At 42.4% G+C, this 22,297-nt stretch overlaps 2 protein-coding genes across 17 annotated transcripts in view; one reads left to right on the top strand and one right to left on the bottom strand.

Moving 5' to 3' along the window:
* The window catches only part of cadpsb (Ca2+-dependent activator protein for secretion b), a 63,161-nt gene extending 50,308 nt beyond the window's left edge, over positions 1-12,853 (top strand). For 6 of the 16 annotated variants that reach the window (XM_047582558.1, XM_047582561.1, XM_047582562.1 and 3 more), the window contains 11 exons: positions 2,266-2,422; positions 2,509-2,650; positions 3,404-3,565; positions 4,862-5,017; positions 5,137-5,284; positions 5,379-5,453; positions 5,562-5,645; positions 6,129-6,161; positions 6,344-6,451; positions 11,324-11,428; positions 11,516-12,853. In XM_047582558.1, the coding sequence (XP_047438514.1) occupies positions 2,266-2,422; positions 2,509-2,650; positions 3,404-3,565; positions 4,862-5,017; positions 5,137-5,284; positions 5,379-5,453; positions 5,562-5,645; positions 6,129-6,161; positions 6,344-6,451; positions 11,324-11,428; positions 11,516-11,692 (1,347 nt within the window). In that variant the 3' untranslated portion in view covers positions 11,693-12,853. Of the gene's footprint in view, positions 1-374; positions 384-2,265; positions 2,423-2,508; positions 2,651-3,403; positions 3,566-4,861; positions 5,018-5,136; positions 5,285-5,378; positions 5,454-5,561; positions 5,646-6,128; positions 6,162-6,343; positions 6,452-11,323; positions 11,429-11,515 lie in introns of all 16 variants that reach the window. The other 10 variants (XM_047582556.1, XM_047582560.1, XM_047582564.1 and 7 more) reach the window with 3 other exon arrangements.
* A 482-nt stretch (positions 12,854-13,335) lies between these two features.
* The window catches only part of ca16b (carbonic anhydrase XVI b), a 101,032-nt gene continuing 92,070 nt past the window's right edge, over positions 13,336-22,297 (bottom strand). The window contains exons 20-29 of the mRNA XM_047582555.1: positions 21,812-21,984; positions 21,547-21,682; positions 20,631-20,777; positions 20,093-20,186; positions 19,535-19,611; positions 19,234-19,362; positions 18,916-19,062; positions 18,647-18,789; positions 17,431-17,566; positions 13,336-16,678 (exon numbers count right to left, since the gene is read on the bottom strand). Of these exons, the coding sequence (XP_047438511.1) occupies positions 16,532-16,678; positions 17,431-17,566; positions 18,647-18,789; positions 18,916-19,062; positions 19,234-19,362; positions 19,535-19,611; positions 20,093-20,186; positions 20,631-20,777; positions 21,547-21,682; positions 21,812-21,984 (1,329 nt within the window). The 3' untranslated portion in view covers positions 13,336-16,531. The remainder of the gene's footprint in view (positions 16,679-17,430; positions 17,567-18,646; positions 18,790-18,915; positions 19,063-19,233; positions 19,363-19,534; positions 19,612-20,092; positions 20,187-20,630; positions 20,778-21,546; positions 21,683-21,811; positions 21,985-22,297) is intronic.

Here is a 22,297-nt window from a genome sequence, read left to right on the forward strand (position 1 = left end):
CAATTCGACAAGAGCACTTTAGCTTGCACAACATAACTGTGATCATGAAGCATGTTCATCGGGCCATAAAGAGGTTTCCTTTCTCTCCAAGCATGCTGACCAGTAAATTTCCCAAAGTATGCTCCATGTGAACCTTTTGAAGTTTGATCCACCATAAACATTTGTTTCCCCTCCATCCAGCGATTACTTTCACGGTCCGCCCTTGTTCAAGCATTACTTCTCCAGCTTCTATTCTTCCATCCCTCTTTGCTGTCTATTCTTAGTTATATGAACCCTATCAAAAAAAAAAAGTAAAAATGCCTCAAAAATACATTATTGTTCTTGTACATCTTCCTGTGTTCTCACTGTCATATGATTGGTGACTGTCCAAGCAGGGAAAAGAGGTATGTGGTCCAGTTGAATGAGAAACTCCCATAGTGCTCTTTGCATGCCCCGTAGATGAATCCCCCCTCAGCATCAGTACACCCCCCCAGGATTAATGACACGTGTGCATTGATTCAGCATTAGAGTATGTGTGGCTGAACCCTGGGTCTGCTATAGAGTTCTCAGGATCCTGTATGTGTCCCCTAACTACCATCAAAGGTTGGAGGCTTCTCCGCCTGGTGACCTTTGCCTGTGTTCCCTTCCTTCTCCTGCTGGACACTTTTACCGTCCCCCCCTCCCCCCCTTTAACTGTTATAAGAATATCCCTCCTTGAATGTGATGGAGAAGAGCACTGTCTGTTTGCTGCCTGTTTCTCTAACATTAGAACTATCATGCTTATTAAATTGTGGGTCAGGTAAGTAGGCAGGTAAGTAAGGTTTAGACTGCCGCTGTGGTGGTTAAGTTAGGTGGGAAAATGATTTGATTAAATAAAGGTTAAATAAAGCATGCAGCATAATTTGAAAAGATTAAGCTTCAGCTATTGAACTTGGCAACACGTTAATCTGAATGATAAGCACATAAGCCAAGCCAAGACTGCCAGCAAAGCAACCTTCTGCTGTCAAAGGGCGATGAAGTCCTGACTGTGCTAGAAAACGCGCAGCTGAATCTCCGGGACTCACTTAACTAATTGGAACAGACGTACATCTACACCAGAGATGCTGCGTGCTGCAGTCTTTGGTGTGCCTAGCGGAAGATGTGCATGAGTCACATTCACATCCAGTGGGCTACGGGTTTGTTGGCGATGTGAATGGTGGACTCCCTGATCTCTAAGCTTGGGAGAGACGCATGCAGGGAGAGCCACGTTTGCATGAGAGAAGAATTTTTGCTCAGATGCACAGATACTGCCACTGGCGTAAGAAGGCACGGCCACGCAGCCTTAAACTTTTGCTAAAGATAGCTTGGCCTTAAGATTAATCCCACTCTTAAATTCTCATGAACAAGAGCAGTGGATTTGATCTCGATGTGTGCGATGGGAAACCAACACACAGAGCACACGAACATACACGTGTGACAGGATGTCATTTTCTAAGTGAATGGAAGGAAATACCCAGTTATTTGAGAGTACACGCAGATAAGTGTCTCTTAAAGGAAGACAACAGAAAACCTACAGGTCCTTACGGTAATAGTTGGACATATTAAGAACTGAACTTATTTCCTTTCTTGCATTGAGCTAGACAGGAAGATGCTTAATCCAGTTCTCAACGTGGAACACAGTTAGCTTAGCATTAAGACTGGAACAACTGGAAAAACAGGTAGTTTGATGTCCAAAGGTCAAACAGTCTAGCACCTCTAAAGCTCACACTGCTGTATCTTGTTATTGTTATGTATGGTTATGTTACAAGACTATTTCTTGGTAAGATGCAATGGCGTTTTGTCTAACTTTGTGTCTTGTGACTCTGGGGAGTCCTTGCACAGGGCCAAGAAATAGCTACACCACATGACTTGTTACACACACACACACAATTAGTTTTTGTTGTTTTGTTTTGTATGAATTAAGTAAGTAGTCAGTATTAAAGGTGCTGGTAGATATCGTTCTGTCATTGGTTAAAGCTAGGTTAGCTGTTTCCCTTTGTTTCAAGTCTTTATGCTAAGGTAACGTGACTGTTCTAGCTTCATATTTAAAGCACATTATCAAGTACTTTGAAGAACGCATAGGTTCATTTTGGAACATGTCAAACATTTCCTTTAAAATACACAAGCATACATAAAGTAAACATGAATCCAGTGGTATTTCCTTTTGAGAACAATAAGCAGCATTATTGTTATTCCTTCCTTTCTCTCCATAGTCTGTAAACTACAGGAGGCTTTGTTTACCGTTCCACTTTCCTGCTGTGTCTCTAGGCTTTTGCATGGTGGACCGACCTCATGGTGGAGCACGCAGAAAACTTCCTGGCCCTCTACGCCATCGACATGGATGCCGCTCTGGAGATCCAGTCCCCAGAGAGCTGGGACAGCTTCCCTCTTTTCCAGCTGCTCAACGACTTCCTCCGGATGGACTGTAAGCCCGTGCGCCTGTCTCGTACTTTGGGTGTTTTCATCTAAGCCCCACGATACTAAAACCTCTCTGTCACTGCCTCTCCTTAGATCATCTGTGCAATGGAAAGTTCCACAAACACCTTCAGGATCTGTATGCTCCTCTGGTGGTTAGATATGTGGATCTGATGGAGTCCTCCATCGCACAGTCAATTCACAAAGGCTTTGAAAGAGAGTCCTGGGAGCCTGTAAAGTAAGGAGCCTCTGTCGTTGTAGCTAGGCTATGGGATGGTTGAAGATGCAAGGCTTTTATAGTCAGATGACACACTGACTGTGCGGAGGCTGACAAATCTGTGAGCAGCTATGATGTTCACCCAAGCTTCCTGTAGGTTCACTTTTAAAGAATGAGCCAAGAGTGGGCTGAATAACCTATTTTTTCAGTGAAAGAAATAGGTTATTTATTCTGAAAATAGTCTTTGATTAATGTGTGGGTCTTACCAATTCCTCTGTGACACATTGGGGTCAGGGCAACACGTAATATTTCAGTTGTTTTGTTTGTGGACTAACCTTCATAATGTGTGCTTTGACGTGTTACCAGAAACAAAGGGCCTCTGGTCTCTTATGTTGCTGTTATGATTATTTTTTTCTTTTTGTGGCTTTAACACAAAACATTTTTTTTTCCTTATTGCAAAGATTGTATTTAAGATTTATTAAGGTAAAAGTTATGTTTCCTGGCGTTTATGTGTGCTCATTCTTTACTTTGCTTCTCCCTCTCACTGCACTTAATACAATGTATGTGTTCATCCTGAGTCTAGCGCTCTTTTACTCTTCGTAGGTATTTTTGTATAATGTGCGTCTTGGACAGTTACCGTCTCGTTTATGTGTGCCACTTCCTGTGTTCGCCTGTTTTCTGACTTTACTTTGATGATGAGTGTTACATGGCTTTCCGCAGCTCCCACACCACTGTTATGGATTCTTTTTTTCTTTTTGTCTGTCTTTTCTGCAGGAGTTTAACAAGTAATCTGCCCAATGTGAATCTACCAAATGTGAACCTCCAAATTCCCAAAGTACCAAATCTGCCAGTGCCAGTAGCAGGACTAGCAGTTAACCTTCCACAAATGCCTAGCTTTTCTACCCCGTCATGGATGGCTGCTATATATGACTCTGAGTGTGTATTCAACTAGTTTATATTAGATTTACTGAGCAAGCAGAGAATAACTTGGTATGAAGATGATGCCTCCGTAATCGATTAAAAATAAAACGTATATTTAAATTGTACAGTCAAATTTCTTCTGTACAGCTCCTGACTGGAAATGAAGGGAATCCAAATTGCATCATCTTTTCGCGCTTAACTATGCTGTTCATGTTCATGCCAAGGTCACTCTGAAAGGTGTTAGAGTAGATGGGGTTCTGCTTTCTGAAATGAGAGGCTGAAACTCTCATTTGTCTCAACATGCATGCTGTTGAGCTGAGGTGTGGAGATACAGGCCAAAAAACACAAAAATAAAACTAAATATATATTCAGCTCCAAGGCTATTGGGGATTTACTAAAAAAAAAAATCAATCAAAAAAAAAACACAACAGTATGCCCTGTTCCTCATTTGAAAACATATCCACGTTCAGACCTGCATTGTATAAATGATGTATCTCCCCAGAGTTGTTTTCCACAGACATTCGCTTTAGTGCTGCTTAGCGTATTGTAGATTGGCTGTAGGTTCATCTCTGACCTTCACCACCTGCTAGTAGTCTGATTGGGAGGGTTGACAGAGTGGCTGGGATTGGAGATGATAACGTGGAAAGGCGTAGAGGTCAAACAAACCTCTCCCTCTCTGTTTTCATCACCTTTCCTTCCTGTCCCTACATGCTCCACATGTAGCACTTTTCCCGATCAGCTCTACTCAGGCTGCCCAAAAAATATTCTGCATGGTTTGTCTGGCAATTCTTCCAGGGGCCCCACCAGCATGGGGACATGGGTGCTGAGAGAGGGCCTGTGATCAGTCAATTCGGAGACGTTTATGGTCATGCATATTTATTTCGTTTCACGCCCTCTCTCATGTCTCCATTCCCCTACTCCTTTGTCTTGAAACAGTGTGATCAGCTGCTGTATCTGCAGTGACTTTACCTGCATGTGGCCACTTCACATACCGGTCAATAATCATACTCTGCAGCATGGTTATTGATTTGTTGGACTCAACCCTGTCCGCTCCTTTTCACCCCATACACTGACTGTCCAGAAGCTCATGAATAATAAAAAAAAAAGAAATGAGACAGACGTCCGGACCAGTCAGTATATGGTGAGACTAGAATTTGACTGTGTTTGGGTGCAGAGGAACAGCATCCTTCTCTGCGCCTGCCACAACAACCCCCACCCTCTCCCAGCTTTCGATCCCCTCTCACCGTCAGGGTGACCTCTGTCTTCTGACCTGTGTGTGTGTGTGTGTGTGTGTGTTTGGGTCGATGGCAGTAATGGCTCCGGGACGTCGGAGGACCTCTTCTGGAAGCTGGACGCCCTCCAGACTTTCATCAGGGACTTGCACTGGCCCGAGGAGGAGTTCGCCAAACACCTCGAGAGCCGCATTAAGCTCATGTCGAGCAACATGATCGAGAGCTGCGTCAAGCGGTGTGTGTTCACGTGACTATGCATGAGGAGAAGATCCGTTAGTAGAGACAAAAAAAGCTGCGGGAAATATTGACTGTTTAGCACCTTATAATACTAATGATGACCCACTTGTGTTGCAGCACCAGGATGGCATTTGAGTCCAAGCTGACAAAGAGCAGTAAGTCCACAGATTTCCGCATTTCTCCAACATTATGCACCATGTTCAACGTGATGGTGGATGCCAAGGACCAATCAGCTAAACTGTGCGCTATGGAGATGGGCCAAGAGGTAAAAAAAAAAAAAAGTATATATATATCTCCCCTGGGACAAGAACTGCATGTGTTGTAAATCTGCTGACATCTTTCTTTTTTCCTCGTTACAGAAACAGTTCCACTCCCAAATAGACGAACTGATTGAGGAGAGCGTCAAAGACATGATCCAGCTTCTGGTTGCAAAGGTCTGTGTTTCTTGAAAAATCAACAACAAACAAAAAAAGGTGTAAGGAGTCTAATTTATATCAAAAATCGATTGTTGACGATTCCACTTGTTTGTCATTGTTTTTTAGTTTGTTGCCATCCTGGAGGGAGTGTTGGCTAAGATCTCCAGATACGATGAAGGCACCCTCTTCTCCTCATTCCTTTCATTCACGGTGAGATGAGGCCCTCCGTTCAATATACTTTCCTTGAACAAAGGGAAAAAAATGCCAAATATTTAATGCGCCGAAAAACTTTTGAGCACCCAAAGCTAGTGAGTTGCGCTGTTTAATTTGACCAATTTGCCTTAGAGTTCTGAGCGCTGAGACTCTTTCAGAGAGTTAGCGGGTTAGTTGTGCCTGGTTCTGTTTGCATGAGTCATTAAATTGTGCCCTCAAGATATTAGTTCACTCTTGTGCACACAAGATTAAATAAATATCATCTTTCAAGACCTTGAGGTCTCTGTAAATATAACATTTGAGAGAAGTTTGGCCTGTTTTATTAAAGGGTTTGTTGAATGCGAATACACCTCAAAGTGAGGTGATGTTGGCACCAGAAGATCTGCAATATCAAAATACTTCAAATAATACTCAGGCATATTAATATTGATGGCAATTACACATTTGTTTGAAATTCTGACACTTTTGTTCTGATTTCAGGTGAAAGCTGCCTCAAAATATGTGGACGTACCTGTAAGTTGAAAATTTTGTGTTTGCCTGTGGGCTTGTATTTACAGCTGAGCAAAAATCCCTTTGATCATGAAGAGTGTCTCGTTTTTTTTGTGCCTGTTTGAAGACAAAAATTAGTTGTACTGACAATGATTTCTCAGTCCTCCCCCTGAGTCGTGACCCTGTTCTGATTCTGTTTTTCACAGAAACCTGGAATGGACGTAGCCGATGGCTATGTGACCTTTGTGCGCCACTCTCAGGATATGCTTCGTGATAAGGTCAATGAGGAGGTGTATATAGAAAGGTTATTTGATGTAAGTAAGATGCCGTCTCCTCCTCACAAGAAGGGAGGGGCCATCCAAAATGTGGCAAAACAACAGGGCAGGGAGGGATAAGTCCCATTTTGAGACCAGGAAATGTATTTTAGCCTGGAAGAAGAGGCTTTTCTGACCCTCTACCTCTCTTGACTTTTTTCTTCTCTCTATCTGTCTCTTTTCTCTTTGAATCTCAGCTGCCCTCAGCATTCTGGTGTGCGTTGCCACAGTGCTTTTGGGCCTTTGTGTATTAAAAAAAAAAGGAAACTTTTATTTACAAAGAGTCCATAAAAGCATCCTCAAAAAGGATTATCTGAAGCAGTGCTCTCTGTGGAAAGAACAGAACTACCCATAGTGCTCACAAGCCAGGACGCCAATTCGTGTTTATGTTAGATCATCACTGCTTTTCAGACACTTTCCACATGAAGCATGTCAGCCCCCTGAATAAATGACACTCAGCCCGCCTTTGGCCTCAGTCCACAGTGGAGCACCCATGCAGTTTATCTTGTGTGGAGTGAAAACGCTGGGTGAAAGATGCGCTGATGGATGGGCCTGGATCACATAATGATGTCAAACTCAGAGGCTGACATGTCAGATGCCCTTGATCTGTTTGAACAGTGGTTCCCAACCTGGTGGTGGAGGGCACCTCCCTGGTAGTACGAGCGTAACCGTGAAGGAGGAAAACGTGAACATAAATAAGATTTCTCAGCTTTCTTAATATCTTAGCTTTGCCACCTTGCACCAGACGGCAGCGAGTGCTCACATCTAAAATTAACAAGGTTAACAAGGATCTAAACATATACAGACAATACTTATTCTAATCTAAAAAAAAAAAAAATAATAATAATAAAATGATGTGATAATTATTTACACACCTCAAACATCAATCCTTATGTAGCTTTTCTCACATGCTCCAAGTGTTCCTTCTTGTTGGAGAGCGTCAAATCTGTTAGCGCGATACAGACAAAGATTTTCCCCATCTTTGACAGCGCTGAATTAATTCAATAGGAGAAGAAACCCCGCCTGATGCCGGCATCGATTTCGGCTTCGTTCATCTTTTCAAACACGCGTCGTGTTGCTGCCGCCATGTTTGCTTTCTTCAGCCATCATGTCACCTGGTATTTACCTCACGTGGGGCAAACGTGGACAGAAAGAATCAATTTATTCCACAGAGAGAGAAGTGATCGATGATATTTTCCCATCGACTGGATCCTTAAAGGAGTGTCCAATTGAAAATTCCCTCCGATCTTGCCGCTGTGTTAATAGAGAGGTCATGTGAGTCATTTCCGCTCAGACCGGGCTATCGTTTTCCGATTATTGGCAAAATAATAATTAAATAATGTCCATGCAAACATGGCCAGTGACATAAATGAAGCAACCTGCAATCGTGTGTTGACTCGTAAGTCAGCACATAAAAACTCCCCAAAACACAATTTAAAAACAAGGAAAATTTTACGTTTTTAATAAGGCAGCATCGAATCAAAGATCGATATAGTCCTAAATATTACCATTATGTGTTTTTCTGCCTTTCTAGCCATCAGCCTTGAGAGCACTTAAGATAAAATAAGATAATCCTTTATTCATCCCACAGTGGGGATTTGCATGGCTTCACTTCCACTCTCACGCTACATTTAGACCACAGGCGAACCTGATCCCACGTCCTCCAGAAATTCAAATGAAGCCACGCAAGAAGGATAAAAAAAGATTTAAAGAGTAGACTGTACCACCTGCGATGAGGAGTCAAACCGCGATGAGTAGGCGCGACTCTAACTGTGAAGAGTGACACGCCAAAGGAGTTGGGAACCAGTGTCTTTCAGAGTGAGGAGAGCACTGTCTTAACAAACATAATCCTGACGGGATACATTGGCATAAATGTGTCCTCCATGTGTGATTTGAACGACACATAATGCTGTGACGTGTGTGCTTCATGTCATTCAGAAACTATTTGTACGGACCCGTGTCTCTACAGGTTGTGTGTCAGCTTCGTGTGTGTGTGTGCACGTGTGAGTGAGTGTGTGTGACAGATTCCCAGTTCTCTGTGAGGCGGTGATATGAAGTGTCCGTGTCTGACAGATACTCCGAAGTCTCCCTTCCTATTTTTGTGTCGGCCCGTACAAGCAGGAGTCTTGTGCTCAGACCGGTGTGAATATATATATTTTTTTGTTCTTGACGACTGACGCTGTCGTGACGTGGCTCTGCTTTTGTCTCCGAGGTCCACGCCGGCTCCCCTGTCTCACCTGTGTGTCGCCAGTTTTTTTCTGATGTGCAGCCCTACCCCTCGTGTCCTCTGTGTGGCCCCAGAGTGCACAGAAAAATCCTACTCAGCGCTGTCGTGTTAAATGAAAGGTTTCTCAAGCTGTGAATGTCTCAGTTTTAGCGCTGCGAACCACGCGCTAGTTCGAGGTTGTCCATGTTTTTCTCTTTCATTTGATGCATTTCCATCCATCCATCCATTCATCTGCATGCCTGTGAACACTGTTCCTAGATGCTGCATAGGCTCTACTTTGTCTCTCTTTCTTTCACTAATTTATTTCAATCCTTTTTATCTCCTCTTTTCTGATTAACACCATTCCTGCTGCCTCCTCTATACAAAAAAAAAAAGAAAAAAGTGGCACTTATCTCTAGTGTTGCGTTGCGTTGTTTTCTCACATTATGTTGGTTGGCATGATTTTAGAGTCAAATAATCTTCCTGTGTACATCTTCTAGCATGACCCTCCTCCTCAGAGCTCTGCCTCATTTGCACATAGAGCAGCCTTCCTCAGCACGTACTCAGCCACCCACCCACCCACCTGCGGGGTCTGCATGCACTGCACGCTCAACTCGACTGTGAAGTGGACAGGCATCTGCATATCTGGCCTCAAGTTCAAACTTTCAAGCATTCAGAAAAAAAAAAAAAAAAAAGAAAATGCCTCAGCAAAACGAAAAAAAAAAAAATCCTCAACAGCCAAAGTAATTAACTGCTCACGGCTCCAATTCGGGCCTCATAAAACCCTCTCTGCGTTCCTGCCTACTCACAAGTTTAAAGTTGACTTCTTCTCTTGGAGGTATGATAACCGTTTCTATTAGACACGCGTGCTGTTCTCTTGTAACTTTAAGAAGTCGACGACCCCAAAGCAAACGGGAGAAAAAAGAAAAAGTACAAGAAAATAGCACCGCCGCTCCCTGCCTGCACACCATTTACTCACTCTCATTCTATTTTTCTTTTGCTAAACTATAATTTCAACTCTACATAGTAGCTTTATATCCACAGTGTAGGGGATGAAACGAACAAATAAATAAATAAAAGAAAGGCAACTCTGCATGTGCGCTTTAATAAATTATAAACAAAGGCTAAGTAATTGCATACAGTAATCGATGGGCCATGCAGCTTTTACAAAATATTGACTTGACCTGTTCAAAAGGTAATTGCAGTTCACGACGGATAAATCCGTCAATGCTTTATGACTTCCTGCTGTTTTTTTAATCCCTCCGTGCAGCTGTAGTATCAGTGCACTGAGTAAATTCCTCCAAAATGCCTCCTTCCTCCTGCTCTTCGGGGCACTGTAAATGTAGCTCGTGTGTGTGTTTGCGGATGTCACACTCGTGGCGTGTCTGTGTGTGTGTGTGTGTGTCTGTGGGAACATTAATTTAAACAGCCAGGCCCAAATTCAAGCAGCTACCATTCACTTCAGAACGTTTTAAAATTGTGACTATATTTGTCGTTGCGGTATTGTCTTTGGACCAGTTTTAATGTTTAATTTTTAAATGTTTCGTTAAATATTCATAGGTCAGCCCTGGAGTTTATTCATTTTAAAGGACCCCCTTTGACAAAGAAAAACAAAAAACGTCTGTTTCCTCAGTGAGGTTTTTAAATTAAAAGGAGCGGTATTTAAATATTTTTTTGCTCTCTTGCCAAGACTTAGATGGGAAAATCAATACTCATTGATGAATACTCGTGATTATTCGCTCGATTAGAAACCTGCACCTGGGGATAATTAGTTTAGCATAAAGTTGAGGAGCAGGGAAACAGCTGGTTAGTGTGGTTAAAAAAAAAAGAAATCCACCTTGCAGCCTCATACTCACAGGCAAGTCTTAGTTATTTAATCTGTGTGGTATTGGTTGATTCGTGGCAACATCCTGCAGTATCTTCCTTGGAGTTGGTATGGGTGGGATCATTGAGCTGCTGTCAGGAGGACTTTAGACGGGGCGTCAGACCATCTGTTGCCCTGTTGCCAGTCTTCGTGCAAAGCTCCGAGTGCTATTGAGCATCTCATCTAGTTTACGACCAACAGAAAGGAATATGAACTACATCGCAACGCTAATGTACGTTAACGCTGGAACAGAATTTGGTAACATCTTCCCAACTTTAATCAGCGCTCTTTTCGTCTGCTTTTAAGTGGGGTGCTTGACAACTTCAAAGCACCAGCATACGCCAGGGGATTAAACTCTTTGTAAATAATTACTTCAACTTTTACACTTTGATTGTGGCTTAGTTATTCATATTTAACAGTGTCATAGTTGTAAGCACCACATGAAGACAGAGGGCAATCTGTGGAGTGGAATTTAAGGGTCATGATTTATTTATTTTTTTTTCTTCATTACTTATTTAGACTTTATTCTTACATTACCAAAGCCACTTTAACTTGCATCGATTTTCTAATTCTGGCTCATGAAATGCAAGGAGGATAAGGAACGTTAATCCTCACCGCGTGCTAAGCCTTTATTGAACCGACACTTAAAAACCCTAATTATACGGACAGTAATGTTATTATACACTGTATGTGTTGCAGCTCTGTTTACGTGTTGTCTTAAGGGTTAGTTTTATGTCATGGTGTCTTGAGCATGTGTGTGGGTGTGTGTTTTGCTGGAGAGTGTTGTGTTTATGTGTTTCAGCAATGGTACACTGCCACCATGAACCTGCTGGGGACCTGGCTCACCGAACGCATGGATCAGCAGCTCCACGTCTACCAGCTCAAGATCCTCATCAGGATTACAAAGGTGAGGCGATGAACACCTGCCGACTTGATAAAACGCCCAGAATTCCCCGTGTCCTCGCTGCGCTCACGCATCTCTGTCCCGCTGCAGAAAAAGTACCGGGACTTCCGCCTGCAGGGCGTCCTCGACTCCACCCTCAACAGCAAGATGTACGACACGGTGCGCAACAGGCTGACCTTGGAGGAGGCCACCGCCTCAGTGAGGGAAGGAGGCATGCAGGGCATCTCCATGAAGGACAGCGACGAGGAGGACGAAGAGGACGACTAGAGCCCGTGCACTGACACTCCAGCCCCCTCCCTCACCCCAGCTCCTCCCTTTCCTCTTTCACACTTTTGACTTTAGCCTGGTTACCGATGCATGTACCAACTCAGATAGCCACTCTAGGACCTCTTTGTCAGCTCGAAAATGCCTATGAAGGAACTATAAACTATAAAAAAAAAATAGTACTTATACTAAAGAAAATCTAAATAAAAAAAAAAGTTAAAAAATAACCATGATTGGCAATTTAGCTGTTTCATCATAAAGATAGCACCTATCTTGATTCATTCATTTCTAAATTCATTTCTATGTGTTACTAAGCAATATGGAGAACCATTTGTTTGACAATGTTGAGTGAGATTAATAGGTGTGTCCCTGTCCAATGCAAACCTATATGGCGCTTCTTTGTCGTATTCTACATTCATTAATGGTACATTGTCGTGATGATGAGTGTGTGGACCCTTTTCTTTGTCTTGTCCGTTTTTAAGTGAATGCCAACTGCTTCAAACTGAAAATAATAACGATTAAAAAAAAAAGCAAAAAAAACAACAACTCTGTATTTGTTTACGGCTGTTACAAATAAACTGTTGTCTACTCACTGTTATCAACATCAACAGTAAGTCTAGACCTGCATTTTTATCATGTGTCAATGCTATGTGATCTCATCCCAGTTACTAATTAGACATGCTTCAACGGGAATTTTGAACTTCAACGAGTGGGTACTCCAGAGATGCAATATTCTCATAGCTCCATTTTGATAACTCGGGAGATTCTATTTTTATTTTCAACATTAAAAGGCCTTGAAACAGGTTCTATTTTAATTGAGTTGCACTTTTACAGAGAAAAGAGCAAAAATGATTTTTTTTATTAAAAAAAAAAAGGTTGGTCTGTCTTTGTTCTGTAATTGTGTAGAATGAGATGTCTGGCATTTGTTTGGGTCTCACTGTTGTTTTGTATATATTATATAAATATATATATAAATATAAAATGCTGTACATTGCATTCTGAGCCATCGCTGCATGCCCGTGGGTTCCCACCCTCCCCAAAACGCTTTCTGTTTTCTGTGTGAATTAGCTGGTGGATTCATTCTTGCTTTTTTGCCTTATGAAAGCCAACAGTTGTAATATGCAAGAGCTGTGGCCTCTAAATAAAAATTATTGTACATGTGCATCCTCCGTCATGTTTACTAGAAGCTCCTGAGACACAATTACACACACACACACACACACACACAAATGTACATGTTTGTTTGGCAGTGCTGGAAAGTCGCTCTACTTAAGTTGCTTCCTCTAGTAGTCAGCAATAATTCAGGCTAGAACACAAAGATAATTCATCGTCTAGAGGGTCGTGAGGGAGCTGGAGTTTGTACCGGCCGGCACTGGGCAAGAGGATGCACCCTGGACAGGTCTGCAGTCCAACACAGGCCGAACAGCCACGTGATACACAACATTTTACATTGTGATGATACTTTAAAGTCCATAAATACGCCAAGAAATCATAGAAAACAAGACCCTTGTAGTTCTTTTCTTTCTGTCACAGTAGCCCCGTGGTTGTGTAAATTGTGTGTAAATTGCAGTGAGGAAGTGCTAACACCTAATTTGGCTTATTTTTAGTGGTGTACGAAAAGAAAGAAAGAAAAAAAAACCTTCATGCAAATTTGAGATGCTCTAGTATTCTTTTTAAGCTTCTTTATACATGTAATCCATTACATTTCAGAGGTAAATATTGTACGTTGTACTCCACTACATTTATTCAATAGCAAAAGTTACAGAATTATGATAGATTGTGGGTGATTTAACTACACAACCGTACATCAAGCATTCAAAATTAGCTCCATCTTGATGAGCCAGGTTAACATTTTGCATCAGGAAAAAAAAACAAAAAAAAAAAAACAATCGGCATACTCCTTCCTTTACTGTAGTTTGGTGACAGAGTGACAGCAGGGGGCAGCACGAGGAACCGGTTCCTCATTTGCTATCAGTCAAAACTCATCCATCTGCAGTTACATGTCATACAAGCGTGTAGTGCACTCAAAGCCAGACTTTATTTAATGTATAGCAATACAATTTACCTATTAAATAACACTATTACACTATAATAGGGTATATAACAGTATCATAGGAATACACTGCCATGATACTGTCATATAAACATGTGATATAATGGACAAAACCGTTTAATTCTTCTTCTTTTTTTTCTTTTTTTTTTAAGTTACAAAATAGACTTAACTAACAACCTGGCTGAAATGGGCTGAGGCTTACACAACAGGCTCCCCGGACCATTAAGCAAATGTCAGGAAAATGTGGTTTAAAATCCCAGCATGGACCGCAGAGAGGCAGCTATGACTATGTTGGGATTTTGCTGTGGAGATTTGGACAATAAATGTTCCACAAAAGTACAATCCGTCAATTGGCCGCTGTACAAACCGAATATCTGTATGAAAATATAAACTTCTATGATCACAAAGGTTACAGTTTTTGAAGTAAATGTGCGCAGCCGCAGCACTCGTGTTTTAAGTGAGGAGCAGAAATATCAAACAAGAGGGGAGGAGGATAGGCGGTTCATACAAAGCGGGGAAATCAAACACCGTCGCTGCAAAGGAAAGCCTAGATGTGGAGCTAAGTGACCGGCGATCTGGACTTTACTCCAAATGTTGGAGAGTTTTCAATGGATTAAGCAAACTCCCCCTTTTTAGAGAAGTGGATGTTACCAGAAAATAAATGTCTTCATCACAGGATACACATGAATCAATCGAGAGAGTGAATGAGCGAGGGGCGTTCAGGGTTTCAGAGGGCTCGTTGTCATAGCCACAAAATAATCCGGAGACGGAATATCAGCCCAAATAAAACACAATTTAAACTCCTTTTTTTTTCTTTTTCTTTTTTTTGTCTTCTCCTAAATGCGAGCAGAGCATCACAGAGTCGGATTATCTACTGGAAGGTGAGTTCCTGAGGCTAGACAGAAACATGCTTAACTTGGGTTAAATCCACAACTTTGACACTGGAAATCTGTACTGCATGATTTAACAATTTCAATTTTTAAATTCTAGTTCGATTAAATAGATCTCAGGACAAAACCACTTACATGTTGCAAACTGGAACCACGTCTTTGGTTACAAATAAAGCATCAACCCCCCACCCCAGAAAAGAAACTACAGTGCCTATAGAAAGTTTTCACCATGTAAGTGCAAATAAACATGACATTTGAAACAAAACTAAACATAAAAAAAAAACAAAAAAAAAAACTGATTGCACGCATATTCCTCCCTTTTCTGAGGCCCAAAACATCAGTGGCTGCATAATAGGTTACACCTCTGTGTAACGATGGTGTTTTCCTGCCAAAAACTACATTATGGAAATGGACAAATACTGTAAGAAGTTGGTGATGGGTTTACTGAAAAGTACCAATCAGGGAGATGAATTAATAACGTTTCCAAGGCACTGAATAGCATCTTCACCAGGAGGCCTGATGAAGATGCTTCTCTGCAGTAAAACTCTGAAAATACAAAAGAAATCCTGGAGGAAACTTGGTGCAGTCTGCACAGGAGCTGCAGCATTTTTTTTTTTAAACTTATTTTTATTCTTTTTTTCTTTTTAGAACAGGAACAACTTTGAAACAACTACTGTTAATGTCCTTGAGGGGCCGAGTCTCTTCATAAACGCTGCCATAGGTGCTTCTATTATACGTGTTCTCGAAGGGAGTGAATACTTGTGCGATCAATTTCTAAGCTCCGTCAGACGAATCCTTCACGTTGACGCGGCATTCGCGTCGATCAGCGTCAAAACTTTAACCCTAATTACGTCTGCTGTGATTCCATGTCGCGAAAGTAAAGCATGAGAATCTTTGCGCAGGGTGAATACTTTTTGTAGGCATTGCATTGTGTTGGTACAGATACCTATTACACGTGTTTACAGTTGAAGCTTTGACCGTTAGAAAAGCTGAAACAAATGGCGGAAGAGGAAGAAAGAAAGAAAGAAAGAAAGAAAGAAAGAAAGAAAGAAAGAAAGAAAGAAAGAAAGAAAGAAAGAAAAATAACATGACCGGAGATTTGTAGTCTTTACACGTTGAGCTACACAATCTCCAGATCTATGAATCTACACCAAGGCCAGTGGACACAGAGGCAAAGGTACAAAACAAAAGAAAAATAACATCAGCTGGCTATTAAGGATATAATATATATATATGTATATATATTACAAAACAATATAACAATATAAATCCCTGTAAAAAGCAATAAATGTTCACATTAGATGTTGTAACACACAAAATAAGCCATAAGTACATTTTACAAGACAGCAGTGAGATACTGGGACAATAATATATAGGCAGGTATGAGTCTCTTCACATGTGATAAAAAGCTTCTCGCATGTGGAGCGGAGCCTGAAAACAGTTAGTTTGATTGAAGTGACAAAGTGACATAATGCATGCTGGGCCGTGTTATGTTATGATGTGATGCTGTGTTTTGAGACGTCGCCTTAATTCATCCCGGTCTTCATGCTTCCGGTTTGTCTCAACAACGGTCCAAAGTTTTGTCGTGATGCCAGGACTGAAATGTGAATTTTTCTTTTTTTCTTTTTTTTTTTTTTCACTCACTGGATTTAGGCAGTAACACTGATAGTATAGTGCAAACTGGACAGAGCTGCTTTTTCCTCGTGTCAACTTAAAACAGGTGCAAACGCTCAGCAGGATAACATTTAAAGACAAGAAATAAAGAACAAAAACATAAATATCAAAAAACCTTTATCAGTATAAAAAGTAATAAGGTTATTCATTTAATCAAGAGTCTGGCAAAAAAGGCCTCAGAAAAGTTCTCGGATTTTTACAAATTAAGTGCCTGTGAGAATGTCCTCAGACGAGCGACTCCATGCTCTCTGCAGGGTCCGACTCGTCCGCAATCACCACCACCCCATTAGTGTCCATGTGCATGGGGCTCAGGCCAAACTCTCTGTTACTGACCAGGCTGAGCATGGCTTTGTAAAGGTACTGGTACTGCTCCTGCACACACAGACAAGCAAAATGGTCAACACTGCACATCACCTTCGCTTTATGCAACAGTCAACATCCTGGATCAAGTTTGCAAACACTGGACTGAATAACACGTTAAAAAAAAGAAGAGATGGCCTGTATTGAGGGACCCAAAAAAAGAATTAACACCCACTTCTACAGGCACTCGTTTGGCCACACATCCACTGTAGTGTTCAGCACCACATGTCAGAGAGACACAGTTAAGTGGCTGGAGGAAATAGCAGACGTTTTAGCAGCTAAAGCCCCAGATATCTTAGTCTGTAGCTGGTGGAGAAAACAGGGCTTAAACAACAGTGGACGAAAAAAAAAAAAAAGACTCCGAAGGAATGCTGATGCTGCTTCACGTCTGCTGGATGAAAAGAGCGTTTGATGTATGTAGGCTATTGATGCCGGTTGATGTAGAGTATGTATCTGCCAGCTTTTTTAGCCCACCAGGGACAAGAAATTGATCAATGCCGCTTTAAATGTTGCTTAAAACAGCATCAATTGAGGCACTGTGGTCACTTGGGGGCAGCAGATCCAGCTGGAAACTAAACACTAACATTTACCACCTAAAGAAGTTGCCAAACAATCCAAAATCAATTTACATGTTAAGCAGATACAGGGCGACATTAACATTCATTTGGAGTCGTGTTCGTGGCTGCCTAACAAGCCTAATATTCACCTGCCCGTTAGGAGAGCCTGCTCCGTCCTGGCATTAACACGCATCCTATTAAACTTACTATATCAGTGAAGACTCCCGGCCTCATGAGATTGATCATCTTAGCCACCTGATAGATGTCAACAACCCCCTCGTTCTCCAGCTGCTGGGACAGTGTGGTGAGGGCACAGAGCATCCCTGCTGACACCGCTCCATACCTGGGAGGAGACAAAACGAAACACAACCCGGAGATTCAAGGGACAGAATTGAACAAAAAACCACTTCCACACTGATCCCGGATGCTGGTCATTAGCAGCGCGTCGGTGCAAATGGGCGCAGAGATTTTGGAGACATGCAGCCCGTGACTGCTTCTGAGAGCTCCCAGAGAAATGTGTGATTCACCGCAAGGAAGCTGAGTGATGGAGAGTATTCAGATAGCTGATGCTTGCACTAATGGCAGCTGAAGTGCTGCGGACACTGACGTCTGCAGGAAAGACGCTGGCTGGAGTGTGGAAGCGGGTTTGCGGTTGCCTGGTTACTAAAAGACTTTTGCCGTTTCTATTTATCCCTGGTAGCGGCCTGTGGATTCTCGGAGCTGCCGTACACTTACGGACCCTGAGCCATGCACGGCGCCTAGCATTTAAAAGCTTATTTCCCGTCATCCAGGTCTAACGGCAGACAGTTTAACGCCGTTTAAAGCCAGATTCAGATACAAAAACAAGACCAGCATAGCATGATAACATTATACAGGGATATACACGTTTAGCGCTGGGCTAGTTTATGCACAGATCTCAGGAGTATAGATTGAAGCCCTGAGGGCTGCACACACACAGCCAGAGACCATGTAATGTAGGTGAAATTGAGCGAGTTGCAGCGATGATAGGAGGAAAAATCTTTCAAATGCAAAATGTGAAAATTAATCTCAAATTTGTCCTGAGGAACACAAATGCAAACACTCGGTTTCCCCGAATGTTTACCGAATGGAAACACCGTCCGCCAATTAGGTTCCTACTATCACATTTCCCATGCACATGAGACAGAGCTGTGGAGAGCTACCTCTGTTTATAAACTAACAATATTTTTATGGGCTTTTTTCTTTTTTCTACTTCGAAACATTAACCCAGGTAACCAGCCCCTGAAATGATAAACTGGAAACTAAAGCGATAGGCCATCAGCGTACGTCTTTATGCGTGGATGGGTCTTCAAGGAAAAACATTACTTTATGACGACCAAACGGCGCCGGGCTTAAATCCCATCCGTGTTGACAGAGGTCAAGGTGGAGGTAAATGCGAACGTACTCATCGTGCACGATGGTGGGGCCATCTCGAGTCATGGCTTCCTCCTTGATGACACTGATGAGCTCGAAGGCGCTGCTGAGAGGGGCGTCGGGGTTCGGCCATTTAGGACACTGGAAATGCCTCACCTCCAGGACATAGTCGTCCTGTAAGACAAAGAAGGCAAGCGTTCACACGTGACACGTTTATTCAAGTATTACACTCTTGACTCGTGTTGCACTACGTCAGAGCAATAAGCCCGTCGCGTAAGTAGTAGGAGGAGGAACACATACCTGCGTGGCCTCTAAGATGAAGTCGTGGATGATGATCTGCTCCTCGTTGGAGAGGCACAGTCTGTCCTTACTGATGAGTGTGACAGTGAAGGCGATACAGTTCATGGCCTCTTCGCGACTTGGCCAGTAAACGAATTCATCCTCAGCCTGCGGGGGACAGTGACACACGCACCTTATTTATCTAACGCTTTCACCCATCACTCATCTCACCGTCAGCATTTCTTCTTTTGTGTAAATGCACACACGTGTCAGATACCACAGAAGAGCCAAAGGAACATCGCCAGAGAAAAATGATTAATACGTTTCATTATTACTTACCAGGCCTTGGTTGTCAGGCAACATGACAATAATTTGCGCGTTGTGGTCCCAAATCATCCTCCAGAAGTCTGTGGTGGTGTGGGGCAAAGGATGCTGGGTAATGATGAACTCATTACTCCTGTAATAGCCCTGATGTGACAGAGGTGAGGCGTTAACCTTTTTAAAGCTCGCACCACAAGTACGGCTGCATCATTTTCTAAGAAAATATCCAAAATAACCGTGACGCCTGTCAATAAAGTGCTTAAAAACAACCCATGCAGGGAGAGCAGAGAAATGAAATTCATTAACTGTCACACTGTACCATTATATAGGAGGCATTAATGTAATCTGTTCCCTTCATGCCAGGCAGAGTGGTGAGTCCAACCCTCGCTCGCTCCGCTGCAAAGAGGCAGAGATGGAAAAACAAGCTTTAAAATCACAACCGAGGCCCCTCTAATATCGCACAGACTGATAATGCACACATTCATTACCAGGCCTGGCTGTTGCTATAGCAACAAGTACCTCCTTTTCTCCTGTCAGGGTGCCGAGCACGCATAGAAAAGATTAACTTATAGGATTATGAAAATCGGTTCTAATTTTGGAACGTGAATTGTCTTTAATAATTCACTGAGCGAAACACAGGGAAATGTAAAACACATTAGAAGAACGTTTTGATTCTCAGTTTCTGTCATTTAAAAGCATTTTTGTAAAAGTAGCCAAACACAACACACGTTTGATCTGCTGTTTCAGCGACGTACGAATGGAGTTTTACCCTTCTAATTTAAACACACTGCTGCTGACAGCTGGCTTTACATGTTCAACTTGACCTTGGTCCCCCTAAGCCTCGGCTCCACTGCCGTGTGCTGTGGTGAATACTCACAGGGAACCACTGAGGAATTACGGTTCTTCTCCTTGTTGCAATCTTTGTGGGCACTAAAGCACTCCACAAAACGCGTGTTGCACTGACTCAGAAGCTGTCGGGAGAGAGAAGGCAGAGAAAATCGGATTTCAGTCCCGAGGTTAACTGTAACATAAAAAAATGAGATATATAACGTTGTTTAACATCTAGAAATTAGCGGCAATTCTTTCACACTAACAATGAGCATGTGACGCTCAGGAGGAAGTGACATTTTGGTGTGGGAGCAATTAGTTTGTCTCTCCTGGTGTTAAAAGAACAGGAGCTTGATGAAACATTCATCGAGCTTTGCATAAGGTAGCAGGGGTGACAGACACGACTTTATTATAGCCAACATCAGAGACGCTCTCAATCTATTCCCGCCTGGAACTGGAAAGCCACAGTGCATGTCGCTAACGAGCTTCAGATCCGAAAGACCACCTCGAATTCAGCTGACGGCTCCGGTGCAGATGGTGACAGCTCGTCTAACTGGACCAGTCAGGCTGGCAGAAGGTTTACTCACCCTGAACTGCTTCTCCAGCCGTGTGCGGCCTGTTGAGTTGGGCGAGAGGATGCTGTTGACATAGCTGTGCAGCTGCCAGGCAGGCACCTCCGTCTCTTTGCTCAGGATGGCTTCCATCAAAGCATCGTGAATGAAAACATACTGCTCCTGAGGGAAAACAGAATATTACTCGCAGAAACGTTTATTTATGTATCCTGGTCGTTTCCGGTCGACCTCTGTCTCTTAATCAACTGACAAAAAAGTGAAGATAGACATTATGCAATAAAAGCGCGGCTAAGATAAAAAAACAAATAACTCTCTTACAAGTAAAAGTGCTGCATTTAATTCAACTATATATAATCTACTTTAATGAATAACATATGTACCTAAAGGGCTATGAATTGATTGTGTTTCAAATACACTACAGCTGTGTGATCAAGTGAAAATTAGAAAACCTTCCTCAATGCATCTGCTTAATTGTCATGTCAGTAGTTCACTAAATGTACAAATTTTTCAACAATTAAACAACGGTGCGAAGGTGTGAAAGACATGTAGCTTAAGCGGAGCCAGAAAAACAACATCAATTCAAAAGAAAATTGTCTGGGAGAAAATAGACGGGCTTTCTAATATATATATAACAAGGTACAGAGAAATAACCTCAATCGTGAATCGGTTAAAAAACAATCAAACGCATGCAGTAAGTGTGGCCCGAGGACTGCCAGTGTAGACTAAAGGTGTAATACGGTTCTCCGTATTGGCGAGCGTATAACAGTTTGTACTGTGTGCTGCACGGAAATTGCAGAGACTGTGACCTTTACCTGAGCTCAGAGTATCAAACCGAATAGCTTTTATAAGTTCTTATCCATCTTTAATCAGGGATGACCTTTACAAAAGGAATCCAGCCTCCCAAAGTAACTGATTATTCGGGGCTTCGTACCTCAGTCTGGACTAGGTAGTTGCGTTGTGTGCGGATATGTTTGAGAAAATCCAGGACGCTGACTGTGCTTTTGTCCTTGATCTGTTGCAGCATGCTGTCAATGACAATGTACGTTCCCGTGCGCCCGACGCCTGCACTGGAAAAGCAGAGCACAAAACAACGTGAGCGGGCCCCTAGAGGGAGCTTTTAACCATCTCAGCAAATATGAGTCTAACGGTGATAAGTAACACTCATTAAGCCCGGGAGTTGGGTAATAATGAGGTACCTGCAGTGCACCAGGACAGGGCCCATGTCTGCAGTGCGAGCGGCTGATGAGCGGTTGATGAAGGTGAGCACAGGAAGCGTGTACTCCGGTACTCCCATGTCAGGCCACTGAGTGTAATGATACTGGATCACAATGCGCTCATTTAGCTTCCCTTTCGGATTCCCCTTCTGACCCTGAGACACAAGAGCAGACGCTGGTGAGAACACGACGCACGGAGCATCAGGTGACACACACATCACTGCAACACATATTCGACTATAAGCAGAAAATAAAGATTAAATATATGGTTAATAACACATTAGGTTTTACCACATATTTAACTAAATATCCTCCTAGCTGCATACAGCTGCATTTCATACACTCATAAAGACAAAATCAAAAAGAACTCTTAACATTATTTGCCACTAAATATCTACATACAGAGCTACTAGTCACAATCATCAACTGAGCTAAAACAGCTCAGTTGAGAGTGTGCTAGGTTTAACA

Source organism: Mugil cephalus, chromosome 4, assembly GCF_022458985.1.
Source record: "Mugil cephalus isolate CIBA_MC_2020 chromosome 4, CIBA_Mcephalus_1.1, whole genome shotgun sequence".
Classification (NCBI taxonomy): domain Eukaryota; kingdom Metazoa; phylum Chordata; class Actinopteri; order Mugiliformes; family Mugilidae; genus Mugil; species Mugil cephalus.